At 52.0% G+C, this 26,313-nt stretch overlaps 1 protein-coding gene across 2 annotated transcripts in view; it reads right to left on the reverse strand.

Moving 5' to 3' along the window:
• Positions 1–6,841: 6,841 nt before the first annotated feature.
• DNAI1 (dynein axonemal intermediate chain 1) overlaps positions 6,842–26,313 on the reverse strand; it is a 135,738-nt gene continuing 116,266 nt past the window's right edge. For both annotated transcript variants that reach the window (XM_058043987.1, XM_058043986.1), the window contains one exon: positions 6,842–7,090. In XM_058043987.1, the coding sequence (XP_057899970.1) occupies positions 6,986–7,090 (105 nt within the window). In that variant the 3' untranslated portion in view covers positions 6,842–6,985. The remainder of the gene's footprint in view (positions 7,091–26,313) is intronic.

Here is a 26,313-nt window from a genome sequence, read left to right on the forward strand (position 1 = left end):
TGCTGTCAGCACACCAACCAACAGTGAGGTTTCAGGTGCCTGGGCAGTGGGACAGACACGTGTCTGTGTGCCAGGTGCAGGTTGCTCTGACCAGTACAAAGGGGAGACCGGACCTGATGTGGAATCCCTGGGAAGCTGCCAGTGCCGCCCTGGCTCATGAACATACAGACAGCAGGGCACAGGGCTGGGCCAACCATTTCTGTGCCTGAAGAGTCCTGCTGAGCCTGTCGGGGGGGTGGAATGTAGGACTGCCAGGATGCAGCTCTGTGTGCCATCATGTGCAGGTAGCTCCTTGGCTCAGCAGAGCTGGTGGTTGTGGATCTCTCTCCAAACAGGCAGCAGTCGACTCGTGTTGTAACCAGCCTGAAATCCTGTGGCTCTGCAGCTGTCCTGGGCGGGGGTAATGGGAAGCTCCAAAGGATCCTGTTCGTTCCCCTTTCTGCTCCTTGATAATGCACAAAGATGGTTTTAAAATAAAGATGTTATTCATGTAACTCGGAAATTTGTCATGTCTCACTCGTCCCACTGGAGGTCACCCTGTAAGCATTGGTGGTGGGGTTGCGGCTGCTGGCTGAAGCTCTGCTCTTCCGGCCCTCCTGCTGCACTGTTTGTTCCTTGCGTGACTGTAAATGGACCCTGATCCAAGGGGAGGTTATTATCCAAATTCTAACCTCTTTTCGCATCCAAAATAGATCAAGGTTCTGTTTCTTTTCTGTGAAGTTTTTTGCTATTTTTTTTCCGTCCTTTAATAAACTGGCTGGAGCTGCAGCCTCAAAAAAGACTCGTCCTAAACTCTGCTGAGTGAGGCAAAGGATGGACCATCTCTTGTGCAGTAGTTTCCGTCCTGGAGCAGGTCTGGTCAGTAATTCTGGGCTGGAGAGAAGGGCTGTTCCTGTGACGGGCTGGGCTCTCGCCTTGAGAGCTCACACTTGTCCTGAGCACTCCCTGTCCTGCGCTCTTCCCGTGTCGGTGTTTGCGCGCTGAGCTCCAGCTGGACACGGCACTCTGCACTGTCAGTTAAAGAGTAACAGCACAAATGTTGAGAGATTTTACCCAAGTGAGAGGTGCGGTGTGTTGCCCATGCAACCAGACAGGACTCGAGCAGCCTGCCTGGCGCACAGACACCTGCCTCGCATCCAAACGAGCGCCAGGAGCCAGGGCTGTGCCAGGCTTGCACGCCTCCTGCCCCTCTGGAGGGCTCGCTGCTTCCCGCCCCACTGCCTGGAGGAAGTCAGGGAAACGCTTGGACCTGTCTGCTGTGCTGGCAGATGTGAGTCCTGTGGATGGGGCAGAGTAAATCTGTTTTATCTTAGTGCCATTCCCAGCTGCTGCTCCCTTACATCTAAGGAGGAGACCGCTTTTCTCGACTAATTAGCAGATTAGCCATAAATGCCAAGGAAGATGCTCGAGTGTCTGATCAGATGGCTTCTGACATTTCGGCTGGCAATGTGTCTGTGTTTACTCAAAACACCCTCTTAGCAGAGAGCCGAGAGCCAGATCCTCAGGCAGCCTGTGTAACCCTCCCTCATGGCTGTGGCACGTTTAAAGCCACCTCATCAAAGCTGCGAAGTGATTGTTATTTTCGTTTCACTAGAAGTTACCTTCAGCTGACTTGGTGGCTCTCCCTTCAGGACTGAGCTTTACCCAACCATCAAACCCTTACTGGATTTGAGTCAGCACAGAGATGTCCCAGCTCCCTTACAGCTCTGCCCTTCACCCATCCTTCATCCGGCTGCCTCTTCTCCCACGGAGCCGCACCATGTGACACCATGCCTGCTGCCACAGACCCCGGTGTCACTGCTGTGCGTCTGTGTCACCAGGCATGTGTGGCGCTTGGATGTGGTTTTTCAGAGCATTTGCAGGTGCTGATCCCTGCGGGTCTCCAGGAAGCTCCCCGAGGGCCCCTCCAGCCCCCCCTCCTGTGTCCCAGCCATCTCCTTTGGGTGCCACACCTGTGCCCTTCAGGAGGGGTGCCCCCCTTTGGGGTGAAGCCCCACACGAGGGCTTCTCTGGCTCCAATGCCCGTGTGGAAGCTGGCAGCTGTGCATGGGGTCAGGCTGCCCTGTACCTCAGTTTCCCCACCGACAGGACAGGGGGAAGCCGGCTATGCCAGTCATCTTGCTTATTTTCCAGATACTGATTTTCCCTTAATGTCCTGTTCCCTCCTCTCCCTGGGCTGTCATGGGGCCCAAGCCCACCCCTGCCTGACTGTACCCTTGTGATCTGGGAAGGAACCCAGCCCCTGCCCTGCCCTGGCAAGTCCATCCTCAGCATCCCCAAGCCCCGATGTGTGTGGGACCAGGTGCACGTGTGTGTGTGTGAATGTGTGTGTGTGTTTGTTTGTTTGTGTGTTCGTATGTGTTTGTGTGCGTGTGTTTGTGTGCGTGTCTGTCTGTCTGTCTGTGTCTGTGTGTGTGTGCAGGGGCAGGCAGCAGCACGGAGAGCCAGCCCGTGGCCCCGGGCACGAAGGACAGGGCAGGCAGGCAGCACATGAGGGCAGTGCAGCGGGACGCGGGCAGGGCTGCACCAGCAGCGGTGGGAGGGCAGCACCGGGGCCAGTCCGGGCAGCACCGGTGGCACTAGCGGGGACAGTACCGGGGGCACTACCAGGGGCAGTTGTGCTCGCAGTACCAGGGCACTACTGGGGCAGTAGTGTTGGCAGTAGCAGGGGCAATTGTGCTGGCAGTACCGGGGCAGTAGTGGGGGCAGGACCGGGGCAGTACCATTGGCAGTACCGGGGCAGTACTGGGTTGTACCTCTGGCAGTACCGGGGCTGTACCGCTGTCAGTACCAGGGCAGTAGCGGGGGAAGTACCGGGGCAGTACCAGGGCAGTACCGTTGGCAGTACCGGTGCACTACCGCTGGCAGTATCGGGGCAGTACAGGGTTGTACAGCTGGCACTACCGGCGCAGTACCGGGGCAGTACCGGCGCAGTACCGGGGCAGTACTGGGGCAGTACCGGGTTGTACAGCTGGCACTACCGGGGCAGTACCGGGGCAGTACCGGGTTGTACAGCTGGCAGTACCGGCGCAGTACCGGGGCAGTACCGGGGCAGTACCGGGTTGTACAGCTGGCAGTACCGGGGCAGTACCGGGGCAGTACCGGGGCAGTACCGGGTTGTACAGCTGGCAGTACCGGGGCAGTACCGGGGCAGTACCGGGCCGGGTCCCGGGCCGGGCCGGCAGAGCGCGCGCTACCCGGCGTTCTCCCCCCGCCGCTCACGTGGGAGCCGGGCGAGGGGGCGTGTCCCGAGGGAGGCGCTCGGCCAATGATGGGCGGCGGGCGGAGAGGCTGACCAATGGCGGGGCAGGGGCGGGGAGGCAGCAGGGCCCGCCCCCCGGTGCCGGCGGGAGGGCGCGGGCGGCGCGCGGGGCTGCGGCACCCACGGGCGGCCGCGGCGGGACCGCGCCGGCTCCGAGCGCTGCCGGGGCCGCGCCGGGGCCGCTCCGCGCCGGGACCCCGCGCCCCAGCCCGCTCCCAGCGGGACCCCCGCCCCGGCAGCGCCGCCCGCCCTCCCGCCGGCACCGGGGTCCGACCCCGGGGGAGAAGCGGAGGCAGGTGGGTAACGCCGGGGGTCCGCGGCGGGAGGGCGGAGTTGGTGGGACCTGTTGCTGTCCGGTTCCGGGGGCTCCGTGGTTGTCTCGCTCCGCGGCGGGCGGGGGTCAGAGGCCCCGGGGGTCAGAGGCGCAGCCGGGACTCTCTGCCCGACCCCGGTAAAGAGCGCAACGGGGCTGCCCTGGCCCCCCGCCTGCTGCCACCCGGCCCGTTCTGGATGCGGGACCTGGCAGCGGCGTCCCGCCGGCAGGAAAAAGAGTTGGAGGATGGAGAGGGGATCGGAGCGGGGCCAGGGCTGTCCGGAGTCACCCGGGAGTGCACGGGAAGGAGCGTCTGGGCCGGGATGAGGCGAAGGGTCTCCCACTGGGGACACCTCCAGCTTGGTGGCCCCTGCGGGGGATAAGGGGCAGAGCCAGGGCTGGAAATGTCCCCCAAAGAGCATCAGACCTGGGAGCTGCAGGTCTCGAACTCCAGCGGAGCCCCGAGGGGGCCCTGGGGCAGCTGTCCCCTGGCACCGCCAGAGCCCGAGGGGGTCACAGAGCCTGTCCCTTCATGCCACGGTGACTGCGACTTTCTCTCTTCCAGGTGCTGGAGGCAGAACAGTGATCCCTGTGTCCTCACTGCCCTGCCGGAGGAGCGGAAGCCGAAAGAAAGCTTCCCTGCGGTGTGGTGCAGCCCGGGACACAGGTGTGAGTGCCCGAAGTGATGGGGTGACACTGTCCATCCCCGTCCCACCGCCAGCACCACGGCCGTCCCCTTTGTCCCCTGCCAATGCCAGCAGTGGAGGCTGCACGCTCCATCACTGCCCTGGCATCCCGAGCGTGAGACCGGGCTGTGGGCGCTGCCGATCCCCGCGGGACCGCAGCCATGGCACCTGCTCTCTCCACCGGAGCCATCGTGGCAATTTCTTTTAACTGTGTCATTGCGCTGCTCATCCTCATCCTTTTCCTCATCCTCTGCAAAGCCTGCAGGACCCCCTCATGTCCCAAAAAGACCCCGGCTTCTGATGTGGACGAGTCAAGGAATGAAGAGAAGTACCTGCTACAGCCCTGATCTGCCTGGGGACTGGGCTATCCAGCTGTGCCGAAGGAGCTGTGCCACACTGGATGCCTGTGCTGGGACTTGAGTGCTGGACCAGGCATGATGAAAGCTGAGGGGACACCCAGCTGCTTGCAGGGGCTGTGACAGGGGGCACAGTCTTTTGCCTTTGTGGTTTTGGTGTGTGAAGTTCCTGCGAGTGCCCACAGTGGTGATGGGGATAGAGAGACAACTGATGGGGATATGCTACAGGAACAGCCATGCCTGTCCCAGCAGCCAGTGAGCACAGCAGGAGCTCTGCCTTCAAGTGCACCCCTCGTTTGGGAAGAGTTTGCGGGCCCTTCTCTGGTGCTCATGGCCTGGGAGAGTGGCAGCAAAGTCACAGGCCTGAGCAAAGTGGGCTGGGGGCCTGGAGAGGGGAGGCAGCAGGGCTGGCACAAGTGCAGGCTGGCAGGGTGTGCACAGGGAAACCTGAGCAGCCCCAGCCCTGCTGGCAGAGCAGGGTGTCACCAGCCCAGATGCTTGGGGGTGGCCCTGGGTGCCGTGTGCCCTCAGCCTCAGGTGGGCATTTGGCAGATGTGTGCCCGAGCAGCGGGTTTAATGAGGCACAAGAGGGCCTGTGTGGTCTGCCCGATCATCCCCGGCCTGTCTGTCAGTCCCCTCCGGCATCAGCACCAACGCTGCTAGGCAAACCACCCTCCTCCTCCTCGCTGGGTGCGTGTCCCTGCCCTCCCCCTGCCTGCTCCCAGCTGAGGTCAGCCGTGTCACTCGCCCTGCCCGTGGGCAGCAGACGTGCCCCTGCAGGCATCCCTGATCCCGCTGAGAGCAGCCTGGTGTGGCTTTTTCCTGACGAGATGAGGGTGCCTGGACAAACAGCTCTGAAGGTTCTTTGACCCTGCCTGTTCCCTGGGGATCACAGTGGCTCTCTGGGGAGGGATGCTGTCGTCTGGCTTGTCTGCAAGCCTGACAGCTGCATCCCCCTGCCCTGCCAGTGGGTGCTGTGGGTTTTGGAGGGCTCTGCCTTGCCTTTCCTAGAGCCGAGCAATAGCCACAGTCACCGCTGGCATGGCCACTGCAATAAGGGGACAGAAGGGTGGGGTGGGAGGGATGCCAGCCCGGGGTCCTGCAGAGGCTTGGCCAGGCCTGACAAGGCCTGCGGCTCCTCCCTGTGTGAGGTGTAGCAAACACATCCCTTTGCAGCCTTGTTTTTACTAGACTAATAAACAGATTGTAGGACCCACCTTGTGTCTCTGAGCTCTACCCAGTGCCTGGAAAATTTGTGGGGAGGTGGAACATCCTGCCATCCTGGAGGGCTGAGGAGTGACTGTCCCGGGGCTGGGGACTGATGTGTCCAGAGGAGTGTGGGTGGTTTGATCAGGGATGGTGATAAGGAAGGGCTCATGTCCACATCTGTCTGTGGCTTTTAAATGCTGGGTGAAGCCTGACTGGGCATTTCCTGCCTGGGGCATGTGGGAGTCAGCAGAGAGCATTCCCCAACCTTTGTGCCAGAGGCACACAGAGTTTCCAAGCTGTGGCCTCACTTTCCAAGGATGCTTGTGGGAGACAGGCCAGCTGAGCATATGGAGGACACCTGCCACCACACCTGTCTGGTGGCTTTGCTCCCCAGGCCTGGGAGCTGTGCACAGAGATCTGGTGGTGACAGCCACCGCTCATCAGCATGCTGTGAGGCACTGCTGCTCCTGCTGCCACCGCAGCCACAGCAGCTGATCCTCTGCTGCACACAGAGTGGTGGCAGGCTCTGCACACCCACGGGCACCAGCTGGGCAGAGGCACCCCAGCCCCATGCTGAGGCCCCAGGGGAGAGGGGAGCTGTGAGCCTGGGCTCGGGCAGCTGCTGCCATGTGCTGTCTGGAGGCATGGAATGTCTCTCACACAGTCCTGGGGCATCAGGCCCGGTTTCCAGGCACCCTCTGGCTTAGGTTGCCACCCCCCACCCCAAAATGCAGGAGTGCCATTCCATTTGACTTGCACAAATGCCTGGGGGGTGTTTACAGCTCAGAGCTCAGTCTCTCTGGCCAGCACTCACACAGTGGGACTGGCTGCCATGAAGCTGCAGCCCTAAAGTTTTCCTAGGCCCCCTCTCCTGCCCTCCATAGGGCTCTCAACTGGTGCAAGCCCAGTCAAGGCTTGGAAAAGGCAAGGGCCTTGTGGCTCTGGAGGGCCAAGCATGGTGAGATTTGCCCAACCCAGACATGAGTGCATACCACAGCTCTCCCAGCACCTCGGTTTATTTGTCTGGGCATAGAGGAAAAGTGTTCCTGCTGTGCAAAAAGTGGGCAGCAGGGGCCCGTGGCTTGCATGCCAAGCAGCCACCGATCAAAGCCCAGCTTGTTTGGTCAGAGGCTGCCCACAGAGTCATCATTCCCCCCTCTCACTGCTCTTCTTTCTTCCCTGGCTGTCTCACCAGGCTAAGCAGCTTCTCCATTTTTGCTATTTCCTCCTCGGGACCTTTCTTCACCTCCTGGCCTTTCTTCTCCTGCAAAGAGACCAAGCAGGATAGAACTGTGAGCAGGGAGGAAAGCAGGGATGAGGAGGGGTGTTGGCACAGGGACTGCTGCTGGCGTACTGTGTCTGAGCTCTCACCCCTCACTGGAGGCTGATCCACAGGGGATGCACCTGCTTATCCTCATTTTTCAAGCCCAAGGTGCCATGAGATGTGTGAAAGCTTCTATGAGCTGGGAAAGGACACTAATGAAGTGTTTGGATGGGAATGATAGTGGATCTATTGATCCACAATGACTCAAAGCCTTTTCTGTCTCTCTCTTCCTAGATCTTCTTGGCCCCATGGCACTTCCCACATTCCCCCAGCAGCTGTCCCAAGCATCCCAGGGGCTCCCTGCCTGAGTGCTACAGCAAAATACCAGCATCTTGAGAAAAATCACATAGCACAAGGGAAAGAACCTGCTCAGTTCAGCCCTCGCTTGTTTGGGTGCAGCAGGAGCTTTCCAGGCCTGGGAGAGGATGATGTCCCTGCTGAAGGCACAAATTCCACTCAGTGCTTTGGGCAGAACATGTTTCTGCTGTGCTGTGGGCTGCAGCATTGCTCTCAACAGAGTTCTGGCACTTTGGGAAAGTGATTAACCGGGCTGAGGCTCTCCAGGTTCTCATCACGTAAGACACAGCTGCAGCAGAGGAATTTTCCAAGCTACACTGAGCCCACCAAGCCCTCCTGCAGCTGAGAGTCTATGCCATGGGATTGCTCCAAAACAGCATCTCCACAGTCACCACTACCATCATGCAGTGCTGCCTTTCAGTCCCAGCCTTTCCCTTTGCCAGCCTGCTGGATCTCACCTTGCCTCTGGATTCGGTGGGACACCCCTGCTTTGGGGCTGGGGAGCTCCTCTGTGTGCAGCATGGCTCTGGGCACCCCAGGAAGCAGCTGCCTAGCACAGGTGAGCAGGAGGGCTGGCACAGCCTGGCAGGTGGGCTCAGGAGAGGTGGCAATGGGCCTCCAGCACCGCAGCAGAGCAGAGGGAAGGGAACATCCCTGGCCACGCTTGGAGGCAGCCTGCAGGAAGCCGCTGTACAGGCTCTTCTTGGCATCCCCAAAGCACAGCCGCTGCTCTCCGTGCTCTCAAAAGCCCAGGGGCAGCACTCAGCACCGAAGGAGGCTGCCAGCTTTCCTCTCTCCCCACTTAGAGCTGATCGATTCTCCAACCCCGCTAATGGCCGCGGGCGCAGCAATTACAAACACACACCCTCCCTTCAGCGCACAGCACCGGGAAAGCTCTTATCCCGCATGGATCTCGCTGCGTGTCTCCAGCAAACGCGGGCACTGCTGAGTGATGACAACGGGGAAAGCCCCGGGGAATCCCTCCCTGCGTCCTCCCTCCTCCCAGCCCAGCACAACCTCGGTGGGGCAGAGGTTTCCTAAGCTGCCAGAGGACACTGCTGAGATGGAAGCAGTCCTGGGGAGAGGATGGGGACAGGGATATTTGGAAACCCCTCTGCCCCCAAGAAGAGAGTCCCACTGCTGTTCTGAGCACTGGGATGAGCCCAGGTTCTTTCATTTATTGAGTCCATAGTCTCCATGGTGGGACAGCGCTGGATTGTGTTAATGCCCACAGGTGAGCAGCACTCTTTGTGGTCTGGTCTGTGCCACAGTGATGTTTGTAATGTCTGGACCAGTGATGTTTGTAATAATGGCCCACACCACAGCAGAGCATCTCTCTCTGAGTGAGAGCCTTGGCATAAACACAGCTGCTCGAGGTATTTCAGGACCTAGCTATTTCTGCAGAAAAGCTATTTTTCTGTCTGACAGCATTCAGACTCCTCCCTTTGGCACTCTGTGTCACATACAGCACCACACAAAGGTCCTCGAGACAGGCAAAAGAGGCACCTGCTTTGCTCAAATGGGAAGACAAGATGCTGAAGCCACCTGTCACCAATCCATCTCCATCCCAAGCCCTTTGACCTCTCTACTGGCAGGGTCAGGAACACACCCTGCCTGATGTCATGCAGGCCCATGGGAACTGTGTCTAAGCCTGGCTGAATTCACCAGCCTCAGGCAAGGCTCAGCTCCTGGTCACCAAACTGTCCCTAAAACTTTGACTTTCACACTGGCTCAGCTCCTTTGGTGCTTGTGAGCACGCTGTAACAAAGCCACACGCAGGCCTGTAATGAGCCGTAACTGAACCAGAGCCCTAATTTAATGCCACATAACCAAGCAAGCAAGATGACACAGGGAATGGAAATTACAATGTCCTTTTGGGGGCACTGGCATGGAAAGTTTCCCTTTATTCTGTCATCTGCTTCTCCCAGGGCACTTGTGCTTGTGAGCTGGCTAGGCCGCTGATGGCACCAGCACAGCACGGAGGGATCTGCTTGGATGCATGTGGCAGCTTCCTGCAAATCCAGGGACTCGGATTGCATCAGACCTCTGAGGAGCAGTCCTTCTTGGAGCAGAGCTGTTTGATGTCCCAGGGCACACAGGAGGTGGGGAAGTGTCACTTCCACACACAGCTGCCAAAAGGTTCTGCCTCCAGCAGCTGCCACAGCCAGGTGTGGAGAGGGCACTTGTGGGGCTCTGCCACCATGTGTGCAGCTGAGCCTGCCCTCCACCTACATCCCTGCTTACACCACATCCATAGGGCTCATCAGGAGCTGGGAGTGAGCCAGGGCAGGTCAATCTTCCCCTTGAAGCTGCTGGATGCAGAGCTGAGGTTACATGGGAGGTCTGTGCCTGAGCAGCTCATGGAAAGGGTACTGGAGCTGCTCAGAGCAGCATTTGCATTGACTTCACTGTTAGCTGCTTCCAGCTGGGGAGCAAAGTGTTCCTGTTGAAATGTGACGAGGGACATGGCAGGAAAGCTCAGGGCAAGGCCAGGAAAGATGCTGTGTGGGGATGGACTCTGCCCTGCTTACAGAATGTGACCTCAGGGAGGAGAGATGGGGAAGAGACCCCCTGTTTGTGTCCATGCTGCTGTATTTGTTGCCAGGTTTCTCACAGCACTTATACTCCCTGTACCTCACATCTGAGGTCTCCCCTGGCTTGTCAAACAGGGAAACTGAGGCACAGAGCTCAGGCTTACAGGCAGTGTGGAGGACCTTTGATGGTCCTCTCAGCCCCAGGGTGAGCTGGCACTGGAAGTGAAGCAGGAGGTGACAGATGACTGAGGGAAGCCTCCGGGGGAAGGGTGGAGTGAGAACTAGGACAAAGATGAGGATGAGGCCTGGCTGTTTGAAGATTCCTTGACCCTTGGGAGCCTCAGCCCCACCCATCCCCACACTGGCACATGCTGAACTCCGCATTCAGGTTAAGGGACTCATTTAAACTGGAGTCTTGGCTAATGCCTTCATTCCCTAGTTGAACAGTATGCCACTGAGTTAATAAAACTCCCATAAAAGCTGTGATGCTGGCACTTCTCAGCTTTCATGTCTTTTTCCCATTGGTTGAATAATCATGAAACATCTGCTCCGAAGACTTGATTAAACAAGGCCAAACATGTTTATATTTTAAAGCAGCAAGGAAGTCTACCACGCTGACATGAGCATAGTCAGGAAAGTCCCACAACTTCCTTGGGAGCAGAGGTGACCCTTTACCCTGCTGAGCTTGGCCAAGGGGCACAGGCCTGTCTCTGCCCTGCTGCTGTCATGACACTGATGTCATTCCTTACACCATGGGATTTCTGGATACAGTCATGCTGGAACAGGACCTAGACATTTTATAAAGCAGCCCAGACATTTTCTAAATCAGCCCAGACCTAAGAACTGGCCTCCTGTGCACAAGGGTTTAAGCTTTTACAGAGTTGCTTTGAAGGGGGTGAGCCTTCAAAGAAGACATTTAAAATTGCTTATTCTTATTATCCTCAGTGGGAAGGGGCACACAGCCTGCCAGCTGTTCAGAGGAGTATTGCTTTGAGAGAAGATCTTTTCTTGTTCCTTCTGCTCAGGTTAAAGTGACAGTTCCAGAGTAAGGGCTTCTCCACTACCAAAACACACTAGTGACTGGCCTTGTGAACTCAACAAATGAAAGCAAAGGTGATGCTTCCCTGGAGCATTTCCATCAGGAAGGCCAGGGAAAGCCAAACTCCTTCACGAACACAGAAAAATTTTCCTCATCATCTCCCTGGGCTTCTAACCAAACATTAATGGGATCAACAGGAATATGATAAGAGCTGCAGCCCTGAAGCCTCCCAGATCTACCTCATCATGGTCCTATTGCAACCCAATGCTGCAAATGAAGCTGGATTTGTGCTGAGCTGGGGATGATGTCTGTGCCAGGACCACTTCTGGGCTCTCCAGAAGTCCATTTGCATGAACAGCAACATGCTTTTCCACCACAGAAAGCCTTGAGGTACACCCACAGCCTGATCTGACAGCATCGGTCCTGGCCCATGGAAGGATTAGCTGACAGACTGGAGATAAGGATTTAGGCTTATTCCACTACTGTTTGGAAATAAATGACACAGTAAACAGCTTTTTTGCAGGGAATGAAGCCAGCAGAAAAGCCCAGGGGATGGCTGGGTCATTCAGGTGACAGCAGCCACACAGGATCACTGGCCTCAAGGATGCTCTTACCTCCAGCTTCAGGTACAACCTGTGCAGCTCAGGGCAAGCACCCTCACCTTGCTCAAACTCACATCCTGACTCAGAGACTTTCCCTGGAATCTGCACTGGCCCATGCCAAAGCACAGCAGGGCACACGGGTCTCAGGGCCCCAGCTGCCTGCCTTTGCTTGTTGGAAGTCACCATTTAGATTGGGTCACAGTGCTGGGACCAGCCTGTGGCTCAGCAGCACACATCTGCCAGGAAAGGCATGGGAGCAAAGGTCAGGACATCCAGCAGGCAGGAAGTGCAAAATTGGATCAGACCTGGAAGCGGATGGGATTGTCACTGGAAATAAACCAGAAGGAATTGGGCAGGGCACGTGGGCAGGGGTCAGTTGTCCCCAGACAGTGTGTAGCTGCCCAGAGCACACCACAGAGCTGGCCTGTCCACAAACATCCATGGGAGAGGGGAGGGAATGCCTGATGGAAGCAGCAGCAGCAGCAGGGAGCTAAGAGCCTGGTCAGATCCATGGCCATCGGGGAGCACAGCCTGTGCATGGTCACTGCTGTGTGCCTGCCCTGCCAGGGGCTGGCTGGGACTCCCCCTCCTTGCTCACCCCCCCTGCAGTGTCCTCTTGCCAAGCAGAAGTTGTGCACACAGCAGGAGCTGTTCCCCGAAGAACGTTCCCTGTGCTTGCTAACTCCAGAGCCTTGAGCAATGTCTCTTACAGACCACTAATTTAGGCACCTAAATTTAGCCATAAAAAGACCACATTTAGCATGAAAACTTCAGTGAACAAGGCCAAGCTGAGTGCAGATTTGTCTCATGGCAGTCCCCACAGCTCCTCTGAACTGGGCATTACAATGATTTGTTACCTCCTTCTGAATTTATCCCTGTACCAGCTGCAGAAACCCACCAAAACCATTTAAAACTCCTGGTCTTCTGTCTTTTCCATTGTCTGACACAAGTTCAGAAGAGGGGTGTTGTCATGACCCACAAGTCATTAATCACCAAATAAATAGCTTTAAATAGAAAGATAAGTTTTAAAGTAATCTTAATACGTTATGAGTCTGAAATGAGCTAATACCATAAACTCTACTCTGCACAGATGCTGTGACTAGGAAACATCAGCAACAGGGTCCCAGGAGGTCACACTGTGTTTTGTCAGCCTTGAGGACAATTTAGCTAAACTCTAACTGTGAGCTCTGGGTGTGTGAGATGAACAACAGCTTTCTTTTGGGTGTCATCAGCCTTAGTCACTGAGATGAGCCAACATCTATAGACTCTACTCAAACAGAGCAGCCTGGTGAGAAAAAAACCTCTTCACAAGGTACATGGAAAAGATTTTCAGTCGTATCACTTAAGTGACTTGTACTAAGCACTGAGAAAAACCATTGTGTGCTCATCGTGCAAGGCAATTATCCTGTCCTGGCACACTGAGACCTCCTGAAGGAGTCAGAGTGGAATAAAACCCCTAAAAGCTTTTTCCTCAAGCCCAGGGAGTCCTGGTGGTGCAAACCATCACTGGGTAAGGACAGAGGGAATGGGATGCCCTTTCCTTCACCTCACTGTGGGGACAGGCAGCGCATCACCCACTCAAACCCTGCATCCAGCCCCACTGGATTCAGATTTTCTGAAGTGCCATTTGGCTCATCAGGATGGGATAAATTATTTCAAGTAGCTTTTAACATTTTGGGAACCCCCAATAGTCAAAGCCTGTCTACATGCCAGGTGTTATAAAGGCTTGGGATGCAACAGCTCATGGAGGCATTAGTGCCCAGTGTTTAGCTGTGAGATCTCTCAGACCCAAGCAGTGGGGAGGAAGGAAATGAGATTTTAATTGAGATTATCCCTAAAACCCACCAGACAGGCAATACCTAGTGTTCTACCTTGACTTCAAATATTGCTGGAATTCCAGTGACACCCGACACCAAACCTCAGGGTAACCTAGACAATCCAAAAGCTGAGCAGGTTTCCCTAACTCTGCACCTGCCATGAGGGGCCACATCTGCAGCACCTCTTCACCTGGGTTGGCAAACCTGACGTGAAAGGCTCGGGCACACACAGCACCCACAGGCTCATACAGCAAACCCATCCAGAGGGATAAACTCAAGGATATGCCCTGCAGAGTGCAGTGACCTCAGCATTCTTGAGCTGTAGCCCTTGATTCCTGCCAGGCAGCACAGTCAGCCACCCAGCAACATTTCCTTAACACTCAGCATCTCTCTTTTTTTTTTTTTTTTTTATTACTTCAGCTTTACTTTAGCATTTTGGCATGCCAGCTCAGTAAGCTGTTACTGATTAGAGTTTAATAAAAGCAATCAAACACGAATGTGAATATGCAGCTCCTGCAACTCTTGGGTGCTGCTTTTATATCATAGAGCACAGCATCTCCTGAGACAACATTTGCAGTTGTATGAACAGTATATTTTAAAAAGCTGGAGCTTTTTCAATGCCTTTTTCTCTGGCCACAATTGTTAACATATACATATCCACCTTGATCACCTTTTAATTGCCTTAAGAAAGTCCAGTTGCTGTTTTCCTTTTAACACAGCACCTTCTTTAATTTTTTTTAATACAGTTCATAAAAGCATTTGTATAGGAAATATATTCTTGGTTGCTACTTTCATGGGAGAATGTGAATCTACTTCATTTTGGATAAATACAAGTGCACCGGAAACTGGATTTTGTTATTATTAGAAGTAAAAATAAATGTCCGTGCTCAAAGAAGCCTCATATGTAATAACATTAAATGCCAATGGCATGAAAGATGTATTATGACTGATACTCTTCTGCTTATGAAAAAACTCAGTCTGCAATTTAATGTCAAGCTACATTCCTCTCTTTCTCTTTCCCATTCACCATGACTGAACTCAGGGATGCTTCAGAAATTGCACTAGATATTTCAGCTATGTGAACAATTTTGTCATCTCAACAATGCATTCTCCTTGTGTATTTCTCATTTAACTCACAGAGTCACCTGAGGCTGACCTAGGAGGGGTTAGTTCACTAGTGCACTCTTGTCCATGGTGGGAACAGCTCCTCTTAAACTGCTTGTCCAGATGCTTGTCCAGTCCTTGGGGTGCCAGCACAAGAGGCCCAATGCAGTGGATTGTCCCACTCTGCTCCCAACACCTGCACAGCCATTTCTTTTGGAACCCCCCAGGAATGGTGCTGCCAACCCATTCTTGGAGATGTCTCCAAGATGTCTCTTGGAGGAGCATGCCCCTCTTATGCTCACTGAAACCTTCTCCCTCAGTCTTTTCCTGCTGTCTTGTTACCTCAGAGCACTGCCTTCTTTACCCTGCCAGCCCAGGATCTCTTTGGTAGTGCTCATCTCTCTCAGCTCCCTGATTCCAGCCTCTCAGCTGCTGCTGAACCAGTCCTGGGTTGACTATATGATGCTGTTATCCCCAGTCGTCTTGTTCTGCTAATGCTGAAGTTTTGGATCTCTACGACTTGTTCCAGAGAGTGAAGGAGGGAGAGAAGAAGCGCGCAGTTTGTTTTCAGACACTGCACTCACTCCTCCACATTCCTGCTCCTGACTGTGCTATCTGAGGATGGACAGACAGTGGGACAGAGCTCTCCTTTGCTTTTAGTTAGTTTTAGCTAGCTGAGGCAAAGAAGTTCCCTTGACTGTGTTTTTTTTTCCTTTTTCCCTTTTCTTTGGACCTGTTGAAACCTGCTCTGGCCTGAACGCCCAGGGCAGCACTGGCAGCTGCAGCTGTGGCCCACCGGGCCGGGCCGGGCCTGGCCTGCGACAATTCCAGCACTGAGGGACTGATCAGAGACTGAGTGAGCTGAGCTGCAACCCGGGGAGGGACTTTCTCAGTTTGTCATCTCTTTTGGAGCGGCAAGGGGTTTTATTGCTTAATATTGTTTAGGTTTTATTGTTTAATAAACAGGTTTTTTCCACTTTTCTCCAAGGAGGTATTTTCTCCCGGACCGGCTGCGGGGAGGGGCTGATTGAACCTGCTTTCCTAGAGAAGCCCCTTTGGGAATTCTCTCCCAAATTTGCTCTGAACCAGGACAACTGTCCTTGCTGTTCTCCTACTCCTCATGTGCCTCAACCCCAGTACCCAGAACTGGAGCAGAGGCCTTTGCAGTGCAAAGCAGTGCAGCAGGATCAGATCATGTTTCCTGCTCAACTCCCCACTGCCTGTGCTCTCTGCTCAGGTAAGTGAGACCTTCCTCTGTTCACCTCCTCAGCCAGTTATTCCAACCTCCTTTCCCTCTGCTTCCCTCCATCCTCATTGAAGTGCATCCTGTTTACTTCAAACTGAGTCTTCCCATTTGCCTCAGATTAAATGGCTTGCACAGCTTCTCTCCACCTGCTGCACAGGAAACCGCCAGGCAAATGATGAATGCCACACAAACACTCCCAGGCCTGGGAAGCAGATACCCTGTTAGCCTGGGCAGCATGGGACGTCACGCTAAATCACATCAGCCACAACTGAGCTACGCTGCAGCATGCAAATCAGGGCTTAAAAGAGGTCAGCGAGGAGCTGGACGCAGGACAAGCACAGGAAATCCTGCAGCTAGAGCTGTTGTTCTTCCCTGGGATTTCATGCAGTTATGGCAGCTGAGAAATCCCTTCCTGCTCCACAGACAGACAGACAGACAGACAGACAGCTGTATCCCACCACAGGGGGCTCCTGAGTGTTGCTGGTGTCAGTCCTCTCCTGGAGTGGGCTTGGCATAGTGCTGGTCCGTGTTTTCTGCTGCCTGTTGAGACATCTGCCATCTGAGCCCATGTATCCTGCAGTGATGCTGGGGTTGCGTTACACACTCCCCATCCATGCACACTGACCCAGCTGCATTGGACTACCCGTGAGGGTCTGAGCAAGGCTGTGCAGGGAACAGCATTCCTGCTCATTCGACTGCAAATGCAGGGCCCAAGCACTGCATCTCAGCCAGAAGCAGACGGGATAAAACAGTGCAGGAGAATTCCAGCAACATGCTGGGAAGCAGTTCAGGGAGTGCTCCCCTGGGGCACAGGCACACACAGAAGCACTCCTTTCCTTCTGGGAGACACTGCCAGCTGATATGGCCTGACCTGGCCAAAAGCTGCTCTGCAGGAAGTAGCCCAGGATGGACCTGGATCCCTGGCACACAGTGATGGGGATGGCAGCAGGGCTGGAGGGGATGGGATGCTCCTGTCCCACCAGCACACACACATTACCACATGCACTGGTGATGTGTCCCTACCCATACCTCACCCTGAGCCTGCCACCCACCAACAGGGGGTCTTCTGGGTCCTGTCTGGAGACAAAGATGAGGTACACCCTGAATAAAAACAAATCTGAATTCTGTGTTCGTGTAAGCTGTTCAAGCAGGAGACAGCCAGTTTTAACCACAATCCAGTCTTAAGACGCTGATCTGGCTCCAGCCCAAGTCTTTGTACTAAGCTCCTTGACATCCTGTTTAGAAAAGCATTATTAAAATCTAATTGCTTCATGCATATATTGCTGTTTTAATTATAACAGAAGCAGGAGAGAGAGATGCGAGCAGTAATCCATCTCTCTGATACTAATACATTTTTGAAGAAGGGACTGGCCATGGGAAAAGCCAATCCAACATCATCTGTGGAAACCAGAGGGAGATATTCCTAGTGATTGTCCACTCTGCCAACAGCACAGCCTCAGCGTGGCCAGGAGTGGCCTCCCTAAAGTCCTCTTTGCTTTGAGACACTGACTGGGATGCTGCACCTGAATTAATTTTACATGTTTGCTGCTGTGTCTCTGTTGTACCAAAATGTAATTACTTCAGAGCCATAGACCAGTTAAACCCATCTGCTCCGCTGGCTGCTGAAACTAATGGATATTCTTTGAAACAAAGTATTGCAAAATAGAGGCATGCTGGAAAGAAAATTATGGGGAAGTCATCAAGGTCCTTAAAGCAAGCACTTCCCAAAGTAATCTCTCCACTGCCAAGCGAGTCCCACGAGTACCAAGGACAGAAGAAGGTTAACCAGCAGCCGGCAGTTTCATCAAAACAGTGGCAAAATAAGCTATCTGACAAATAATTGCAGATGTAAGGACTAGAGGGGACCTGTTTTCAGAGGCTCACTGACATTGATGCACATCCTTAACACTCAGTGGATAGGTGCACTACAGAAAAATCCTTCACCAAAAAGGCTTGTCAAGCACTGGAGGAGGCTGCCCCCAGGGAAGTTGTGGTGTCACCAGTGCTGAAGGTATTTAAAAGGTATGCTGACACTCAGCGACATGGTTTAGTGATGGGCTTGGCAGTGCTGGTTAACAGCTGGAACTATGACACAAAGCTGGTCACCGTAGTGTCACTGAAAGCCTGAAAACACCAGCAAACACGGCCTGATCCTTGCCTCACTCTTTGTATTGCTGGAGCTGGGACAGGTGGACATGGCTGGGGCAGTGCTGCCAGGAAAACAGCCACCATTCCTCCTGGGGGCCCTTAAAGGAGGTATCCTTAAAAGAGGTATCCTCCTTAAGGGAGGGATCTCCTTGATGGAGATGGCAGAAGTCTTGTCACATCTGGATACCACTTCTGGCTGCAGATCCCAATGGCATAGTCAGATCATCATCTCAGGAGGGGTCACTTCTCCCCAGGCTCTCTGTTTCTATTCTGATCTGAGCCCAGGCACTGACTCCTGGTATCACCCTGGTGTGAGGAAATCCCTGAAAGTCAGATGTGTTGTCAGGCTGCAGGTCTGGGGGGAACTGCTAAGGACTGAACAAGAACCTGGTGATGTTTTCAGAGCGCTCAAGGTGACAACCAGAGTTGCTCCTCTCCAACCAGAGTTGTTCCTCTCCACAAGCACAAAAGAGATGCCTAAACTTGCTTAGAGGAGTGGTGGAAGCAATTGCTTTGTAGAAATAATGTTGCCTCAGCCCTCCATACCCCACTGCTTCTCCCACAAAACAGTTAATCCTGTGGATCCTGCATGTAAAGTGCTGGGAGATGCAGTCAGCAATGCCAAGGTGTGGTGGTTTCTCCTGGCCCTTTGCTGATCCAGCTCTTCCCTTCCCTGTGAGGGAAGAGTCACCATCACTTGAGAGCTGGGTGAGACACAGCCCAGCAGGGGATGAGCCCATTTCACTGCTGCATGCCTGGCATCAAGTACAGTCCTGGAAAGAGACGTTTTCACAGCTGGCAACCAAGCAGGAAATAAAAGGAAGACAGAAAGGAGGCACTTGTGCTCAGAAAATTAAATCCAAATTACAGTAATTATACTTGCATTGATGCCCTCTTTGCCATAAAGATGCATAACATCCTTAGGTAAGAGCTGAAACTGTCCTGAAGGTGAGAAGAAGGTAACTGGAGAAAGAGTGCCAGCTTCTCCCTAGCTTGTAAAATCCGTAAGAAGTCTGGATCATCATGAATGGTTGTTTGCAATTTAAATTTCCCAGCAACCACCTGTAAATGAGTCAGCAATCCAGCAACAGCAGCAGAGAACCTGCAACAGAGCTGATTTATTCCAGCAATCCATGATTTAACCATAAAGGAAGGCATTGTTTTCTATATGACAATCTGGGGTTTGTATTCTATTGTGGCGTACATAATATGAGACAAATTCTCACCTCACTCCATGATGAAATCATATCCTGTTGGAGGCACGGGATTACTGACTAAACTGGGCTCATTAGCATGATTCTGAGTCTTTGGATCACAGAAACTTGATTCATGTTCTGTACATATGCAGAATCAAGCACAGTGGAGACCAGCCCTGGCAGATGTTGTTGGTACTTTGGTCTTCACTGAAACCACTTCCTCAGTTTCAGTTCATATCCCCATGTGGAGATCTGGTACAGAGCCTTTCACAGCCCTTGTGACCTCCATGCTGCCAGGTCCTCCCAAGACTTTATAAGTGAACTCTCTAGATCAGCTGAGGAATGAATAAGAAATTTTAAATGCCAATGAGGACACCAATCCATCCTCCCAAATAAACCTGCAGACTGCTCTGAGACTTCATCCCAGTTTTTTTCACTGAAAACTGCTCTTTTGTGGTGATTTTTCAGCTGGTTGCTTTTCCTGTTTCTGGCATAATTTCTGCACTCTCTGCACTCTCCTGGTTTAGCTCAGACATGCACTTGCCATTTGGCTTGGCACCAGAAAACAAATACAGAACCACAGAAGGTTCCCTGAGGAGGGACAGGTAAAGCCAAGGATGGCTACAGAGGCTGAGGGTGAGAACAACACGCAGCCCCTGTATAGTCCATGGTGTAAGAGCAGCTGTCAGTCTAGCAAACAGCCCAAATGTTTGATATTTCCTGTCACACAACAGACAAGAGCTTGTGTGGATTTTCTGCAACACAGGCTGACAGTTCCAAGTCAGAAGGTGCTAATTAAGAAACACTAGGTGAGCGTTAATGAAAGAAATTTTGAGAGGTGAGAGAAAGCAAAGAGGATGAACCCTTCTCACCTCCTGTCCCTGGTCCTGTGTGCCATGTTCTTGGTCACTGAAAAAAAGGGAAAGGAGCTTTCGAGGAAGGAAAGAAATAAGGAGATGACAGCTGTGCTGGATTGGTGTGTCTGTTCTCTGCCCTGGGGATGAAAAACAGGCTCTGAAAGGTCTTCATTTTCAGCTAATGGTTTCACCTACAGAAACAGAGGCAGAAGGCAGTTTAAGGGGTGAACAGAGGTGCTGATATACCAGACTGAGTCCAGCAGAGACTAGCAAGAGTGTTGATGGCTGGAGGCTTTGCACTGAACAGATTCTAAGAGTGCTGGGCTTGCTCAGCCCATAGCAGATGCAGTTCTGGGTGACCTAACAGGCACCTGCCTGCACCCAAGTGGAGGATATTAAGAAGACAGAAATGGACTCTCTGTAGGAGTGCACAGCAGGAGAATGAGTCACAACAGCCATAAACTGAAACAGGGAAAGATTCAACGTAACATAAGAAAGTTTTTCTCCACTCTGACACTTAGTCATTGGAACAAGACTCCTGAGTGGCTGTGAGATCTCCAGCCTTGGAGTTTTTCAAGAGAAGTCTAAGCTCTGAGCAACCTTGTCTGATCTCAGGGCTGTACTTGCTCTGAGCTGGAGGCTGGACTAGAAGTATCCCAACAGCACCTCTAGCCTGGAGGTGCCTGTGGCTTTGCAATCCCAGGATGTTCTTCATCACCAAGTGCAAACTGGAAGATGAGTCTTTCAGCTCTACCCTACTCTACACTATCATGTTCTTATTGCAGACAGCATTTCTAGGCAAATATCCTCTTAAACCTTGTATGGCTCATAATGTCAGGAGCAGTGCAGACCAACACAGCCCTCAATTCCCAGCTCCCGGAGAACACTGGTACAGAGGGAGCCAGGTCCCCAGCACCCTGCTCCCAGGGTATCTAGATGCTGTGGAAGCTACACACCAATTTGATTGTTGGTGTCAAAGAGGTAAAGAGAAGAGAAAGGTCCTTCAGTGAAAAATGACAAACAGGAAGCTCTGGAGAAAACCCATGGAGAGCAGAAGCCTGAGGCAGATGGTGACAGGACCAAGGAGGAAGCTGGACTAGGAGTCTGTGAGAGCTGGCACCACAGGGGTGAGATTGTTTCCCCATGCCTACCCACAAATTGAAAAGCTGATATAAGAGGGGAGCTTATATAATCCCAGACACAATGGACAGGTATATGTTATCCCACTATGCTTAAATGAGTGGCAGAAAAAACAATAACGTGTTTAGTGCCAATAAATTTCCACTGTTACTGTAGCACCTTGTTGTTGCTGAGCGCTTGCAGTTTGATTGTTTAACACACAGGCTAAAAACCAAGCTATAATCAACAAAAGTGAGGAGTTGAGGAGTCTGTAAATGCAGCTATGTGGCCTGTTTTGAACTGTCATTACCCCTTTGTAAAAGCTGTGAATCTCTCTCTGTAATGCTGCCTGACAATTCCCCCATCATGTCAGTTAAGATCAAAAGGTGGAAGTAGATTTTATATCTTTTTAAACCCAGAAATAATGATTATGATTCACACAGCTTCAGTCAGTAACCTGAACACAACAATGACTCTTCCTGGAGCTAAAACAGAGCTTTCACTAAAAGACAGGTGTTTTGACCTGAAGGAGTGTGAGGGATGCAGACAACCTAGTGCCATGCTAAATAGGTGTGCTCAAGCCCTTGTTTAATTTGGTCAGTTGCCAAATCCCATTATATCTCTGTCTGCTGATTTTAAAGAGCTTTCCTTCATTGCAAATCCCTCCCCATGTAGGTGCCTTTAGGATTAAATCAAATTATATTTTGTTAAAATATATTTAGATATCACATGGAATTGCATTACATACTATATATTATAGAATATTTGATATAGCATGCAATATAGAATATAATTGCATTACATATACAATCTTAAATTACATATTTTAAATTATAAGTTATAAAGCTTAATTTACTGGCAATGTCCTCAAAACCTCCTTGAAATTGTTTCCTAGGCCTTAGGTCAACCATCTTTGTCTTTCAAGACTTACTTCCCATTTCTACTTCCCATCAATCAGTCAATCAATGGGTCAATCAATCAATCAGTCAATCCCCTCCACTGCAGAGTGAGCCCTGGATGTGTGCAGAGACCCCTTCCTAGTTACATTTACAGTTCTGCTGTTCCCAGCTCTCTTTAACAGAACCCACACAGGTGTTTTGCAGTCTTCTTACTTTAAGCAGGGTGATTATTTCCAGAGAAAGTCCATGTTCAACCATTCTTTGAGGCATAAGTATTATCTTGACAAGAGTTCACCACAGGTCTGAGCCAAACAGCAATTGTTAAGTAAGGCTGAAAGCCCATGGAGTACCACGTGTAAAGGGGAGTGTGGTGGTGTTGAAGAGATCTCATGTTGATGGACAAGTGATTCTTTCTGAGGCAGGGGAAACAGGTCAATTGCAATGTTTAAAGTTTCCCCTGAGTCCTTCAACCACATCACATAATGTGTGGCATTTCTGTAGCATCTCCCAGCCCAATCCACACAAGCCTTTCCAAAACCTGGGGTTACTCACCCAGGGAGAGGCAGGGGCAAGGTGCACTCAGGGGTTTCACTAAAGCCTGCAGAAAGCCAAAAGCACAGGCTGTGAAGCACAGGCACAAAGCTGTACCTCTCCAGTGAACCCCTAGGGAGAAGATACGGATTGGAAATACCAATTGCCTTGTCTTGTTAACCCCTGCTCAGCCTGCCACCACCACTGAGGATTTCAGAGATAAGGGAACTGAGGACTGGAGCTCTCTCTACCAAGCCATATCTCTTTTTTCCATTGCAGGTAGGCACTGGTGGTGCCCCATTTCCTTACTGCTTTTCTAAGTCAGAGCTCAGACTAACCTCGACTTGACACGCAGGTCTGATTGCAGGAAACTTTGCCTACCACACAGGCATCTGAAAAATCATGGCTGGCAGCACATCCCTGGCTATGAGCAGGGTAAAAGCACTCTCAATTCTCAAAAATGAAATTTCCCCACACAGCAAGGCACAAGCAACTTGGAGTTTTCCCTGTCACTGCAGAAGGGATGGCAGATCCTTCTGCAAGTCTTTACACCCCACAGCCAGTCAGGATTTCCAACCAAAGGCACTACACTTCAGGTCCAAGCTACTCCAGGCTCTCCTGGCTGCAGAATCAGGACCCACACTCTTCTCTTTTGCTGGTGGCTTTAGGCTGGAAAACCCCATGAGGTTGAGCTGAGTGACACAGCACCTCCACAGCCCTGCCTTTGGCCTCATGGCAGCAGATAAGAAGAGGTTTGTCAGGGTGGGCTTCCATTTCACTTGTGCTGCCTAACTTTTTCAGCCCTCAGGCTGCAGGAGTCATTTGGGCTGCAGTGTTTTCACAGCACAGGTTTTTATGCACAGCTTTCCTTCTTGAGCAGGAAGTTCTAATTGAAACCAAATCCATCAGCTTTTTGCTCAGCTCTGTTACAGACTCAAACCAAGAGGCAAACCCTGACATGCTCTTGTTGTTGTTGTTGTTATTGACATGAAATAAACAAAACCATTTATTTCCTGCACTCCCACTGAATATCCATTGGTTGGTCAGGCCAGATAAAAGGACAGCCTTTGAGTTCATTGCCCTGGCTTAGCATGTTGCTTCAGGGCAGATCAAAGCAGGAAAACTTATCCTGGAGGGGGATGAGCCTCCTCCAGTCTCACAGCTGCATTTGCAAAGTTGTTCCTGGTCATTCTGCTGTCTAACTGTTTTGGCATCTTACTTCTGACAGCAAGCCTATATAATCATCAAAAAGTCAGATGCGGCAAAAAAATAAGAAAGCAGTAACTGAGCAGTGCTGATATTCATGCTCCCTCCTGTGCTTCTGGGAAGGATCCTTTCCCCTCTCCTCAGGATATAAGAGCCAACACCAGGAACCACGTGGGGAGATTTCTGGTCTAGTTGAGCTGGGTTAGCGTGTACCCAGACAGCACAGGCTTGCAGGGAAAGACAATGACTTTTATTAACTCAAATAATACATAACTGGAGAATAAAATACCAGCTTTAGGGCAAAAGCACTTCTTTTTCCTTCCCAGGAATAATTATTTGCATAATAGAAGGTGCTATCTGTACCCACATACTTTGTTTTGATTACTGTGTTTGAGAGCATCCTGACCACAGCAGCCCCAGCCTCCTGAGAAGGGCAGCAGTTACTACACCTGATCAACCTAACAGCCTTAATCTGATGCATTTCCTGGGGGAATTTCAGGAGATGATAGGGATCAAGAAGCTGAAAAAGGTAAATGCAACAACTAGTCAGAAAAGAAAACCTTTCCATTTAATCTCACTTTTCAGAAGATGAAAAGAACAAGTCAACAACCTATGAGTGCCTGAAATGCATAATTCCTAACATGAATTTACACCAAAGAAGTCATGCTGCACCAATCTGATTTCTTTTTGCAACAGCAGAACACACCTTGTGGACTGGAAAGGCATGGAAGTCATTAACCATGACCTCGGGAAGACTTTGCCATTGTCTCCCTTGATATTCTGATCCTGAAGTGAGACAATAGATCTACATAAAGTGAGTAGAAACTGGTAAGACCCAGCTGAATATTTGTACCCAGAGCTGTCAGCACTGTGATGTGTGTAACTCTCACAGCTCTGGTGGGGATCTGGTCAGAGTTTCTGTTAGTGCTTGGATAGTGGGACAGACGGGAAGGCTGCAGGTGTCCAGGAAGGCAGGACTGGAATTTGAAATTACTTTGCTGGACCAGAGATATGATCTGGAAAACCTGCATGTGAATTAGCAAGGACACACGCAAGATACTTGAAGTGAGCAGGAACAATCCCCAGCACAAATACAGGATTGTGGGGATGGAGTGTTCTGCCATCAGGGTTGGCGTTAGAGAGATAATCACCTGGATGGGACCTGGCTGTTTTATTGTTTCACTCTTGTGAAACAGTAAAACAGCCAGCTCAGCCACTGCAGAGGAATGGGAGCATCACGGGCAGGCATGTGAAGGGATCTCTTTGTGCTGGTGGGGGCAGCACCCACAGGACATGGTGCAGCAAGGGCACAGCTCATGGAAGGTGCTCTGGGGGATTACAAGATTTCAGCCCAACAGGTGGGAGGTCGGAAAACACGACATTATCCTGGCAGAACAGGTCTCTGCACTGACCAGACCCTGTGAGGGGTGAGGAGGTCAGGCACACCTTAGATTGAGAGCAGTGGGATCACTGGCAGCTCCCTGGTGAGATATGGGAGTAGAGGCAACCAGGGGATGTTTGCCCTAAGACAGCCTCACGCAGTCCTGGCATCCCTTCTCGCAAAATCAGTCAGTGAATTGGAGCATAACAGTTTCCCTCCAGGAGAACCTCAGAGCTGCTTTGATTGTAGCCATCACTGCATCTTACACAGCCAGCAGGACTGTAAGTCAGACCCTCTTCTCCTCTGCTTCACAGGGCTCTTCCTTTTCTCCACAGGATAAAAATAATCCTCCTGCGTCAGTTCCATCTCTGTGAGCAGTGAGACATTTTATTCATCGGCAATCCCTTCCCTTCTCTCATTTAAACAATTCTGCATTGACCCCATCAAATCAATTTGTGCAAGAGGCATATATTTGCCCTGCCTGCAGGTGTAGGTGTCTCCGTTTCTTTTCTTGTGGAGAAGGCAGGGAGGTGGCCCAAGCATGAGCTGGGGAGAGGCTCAGGAAGGGCTGGAAGCAGCACGATGGTTTCGATCAGGGCGTGCAGGGGCAGGAAGGGCTTCAGATGGATGTTCCCAGAGTCACAAAACCCACAGGTGAAGTCTGCAAGCAAAGGGCTTTTTACAGCAAAGCATTTGGGGTGTGTTTTACAATGGCACAGACACAATCTCCCAGGCAGGGAGCTGCTCTCTGTGTCTCCACAGGCAGCCTCAGCCCTTTCCAGCCCAGGCCGGCTGTTTGGGGAAGGCTGTGTCAGGCTCTGGCAGAGGCTCAGGAGGAGTTGCAGGAATGTGCCAGATATCAAGCTGTTCCTTTGGCTCTCATAGCTGCATTTCTTCCTATTCCATGTCATGACAAATTTCCTGCATTTGTCACTGTAGCAAATACCACCAGGCTCTGCGGCAACGCTGTCCCAGAGCTCCCAGTCAATGCTCAGGGACAAGGTATCACAGAACCACAGAACCTTTAGAGGTTGGAAAGGACCTCAAAAACCATCCAGTCTCAACCCCCACCCTTCCATGGGCAAGTACACATCCCACTGGATGGGGCTGCTCAAGGCATTATACAACCTGGCTTTGAACACTGCCTAGGTTGTGGCATCTGCAGCCTCCCTGAGCAACCTGTCCTG

The sequence above is a fragment of the Melospiza georgiana genome, chromosome Z (assembly GCF_028018845.1).
Source record: "Melospiza georgiana isolate bMelGeo1 chromosome Z, bMelGeo1.pri, whole genome shotgun sequence".
Taxonomy (NCBI): domain Eukaryota; kingdom Metazoa; phylum Chordata; class Aves; order Passeriformes; family Passerellidae; genus Melospiza; species Melospiza georgiana.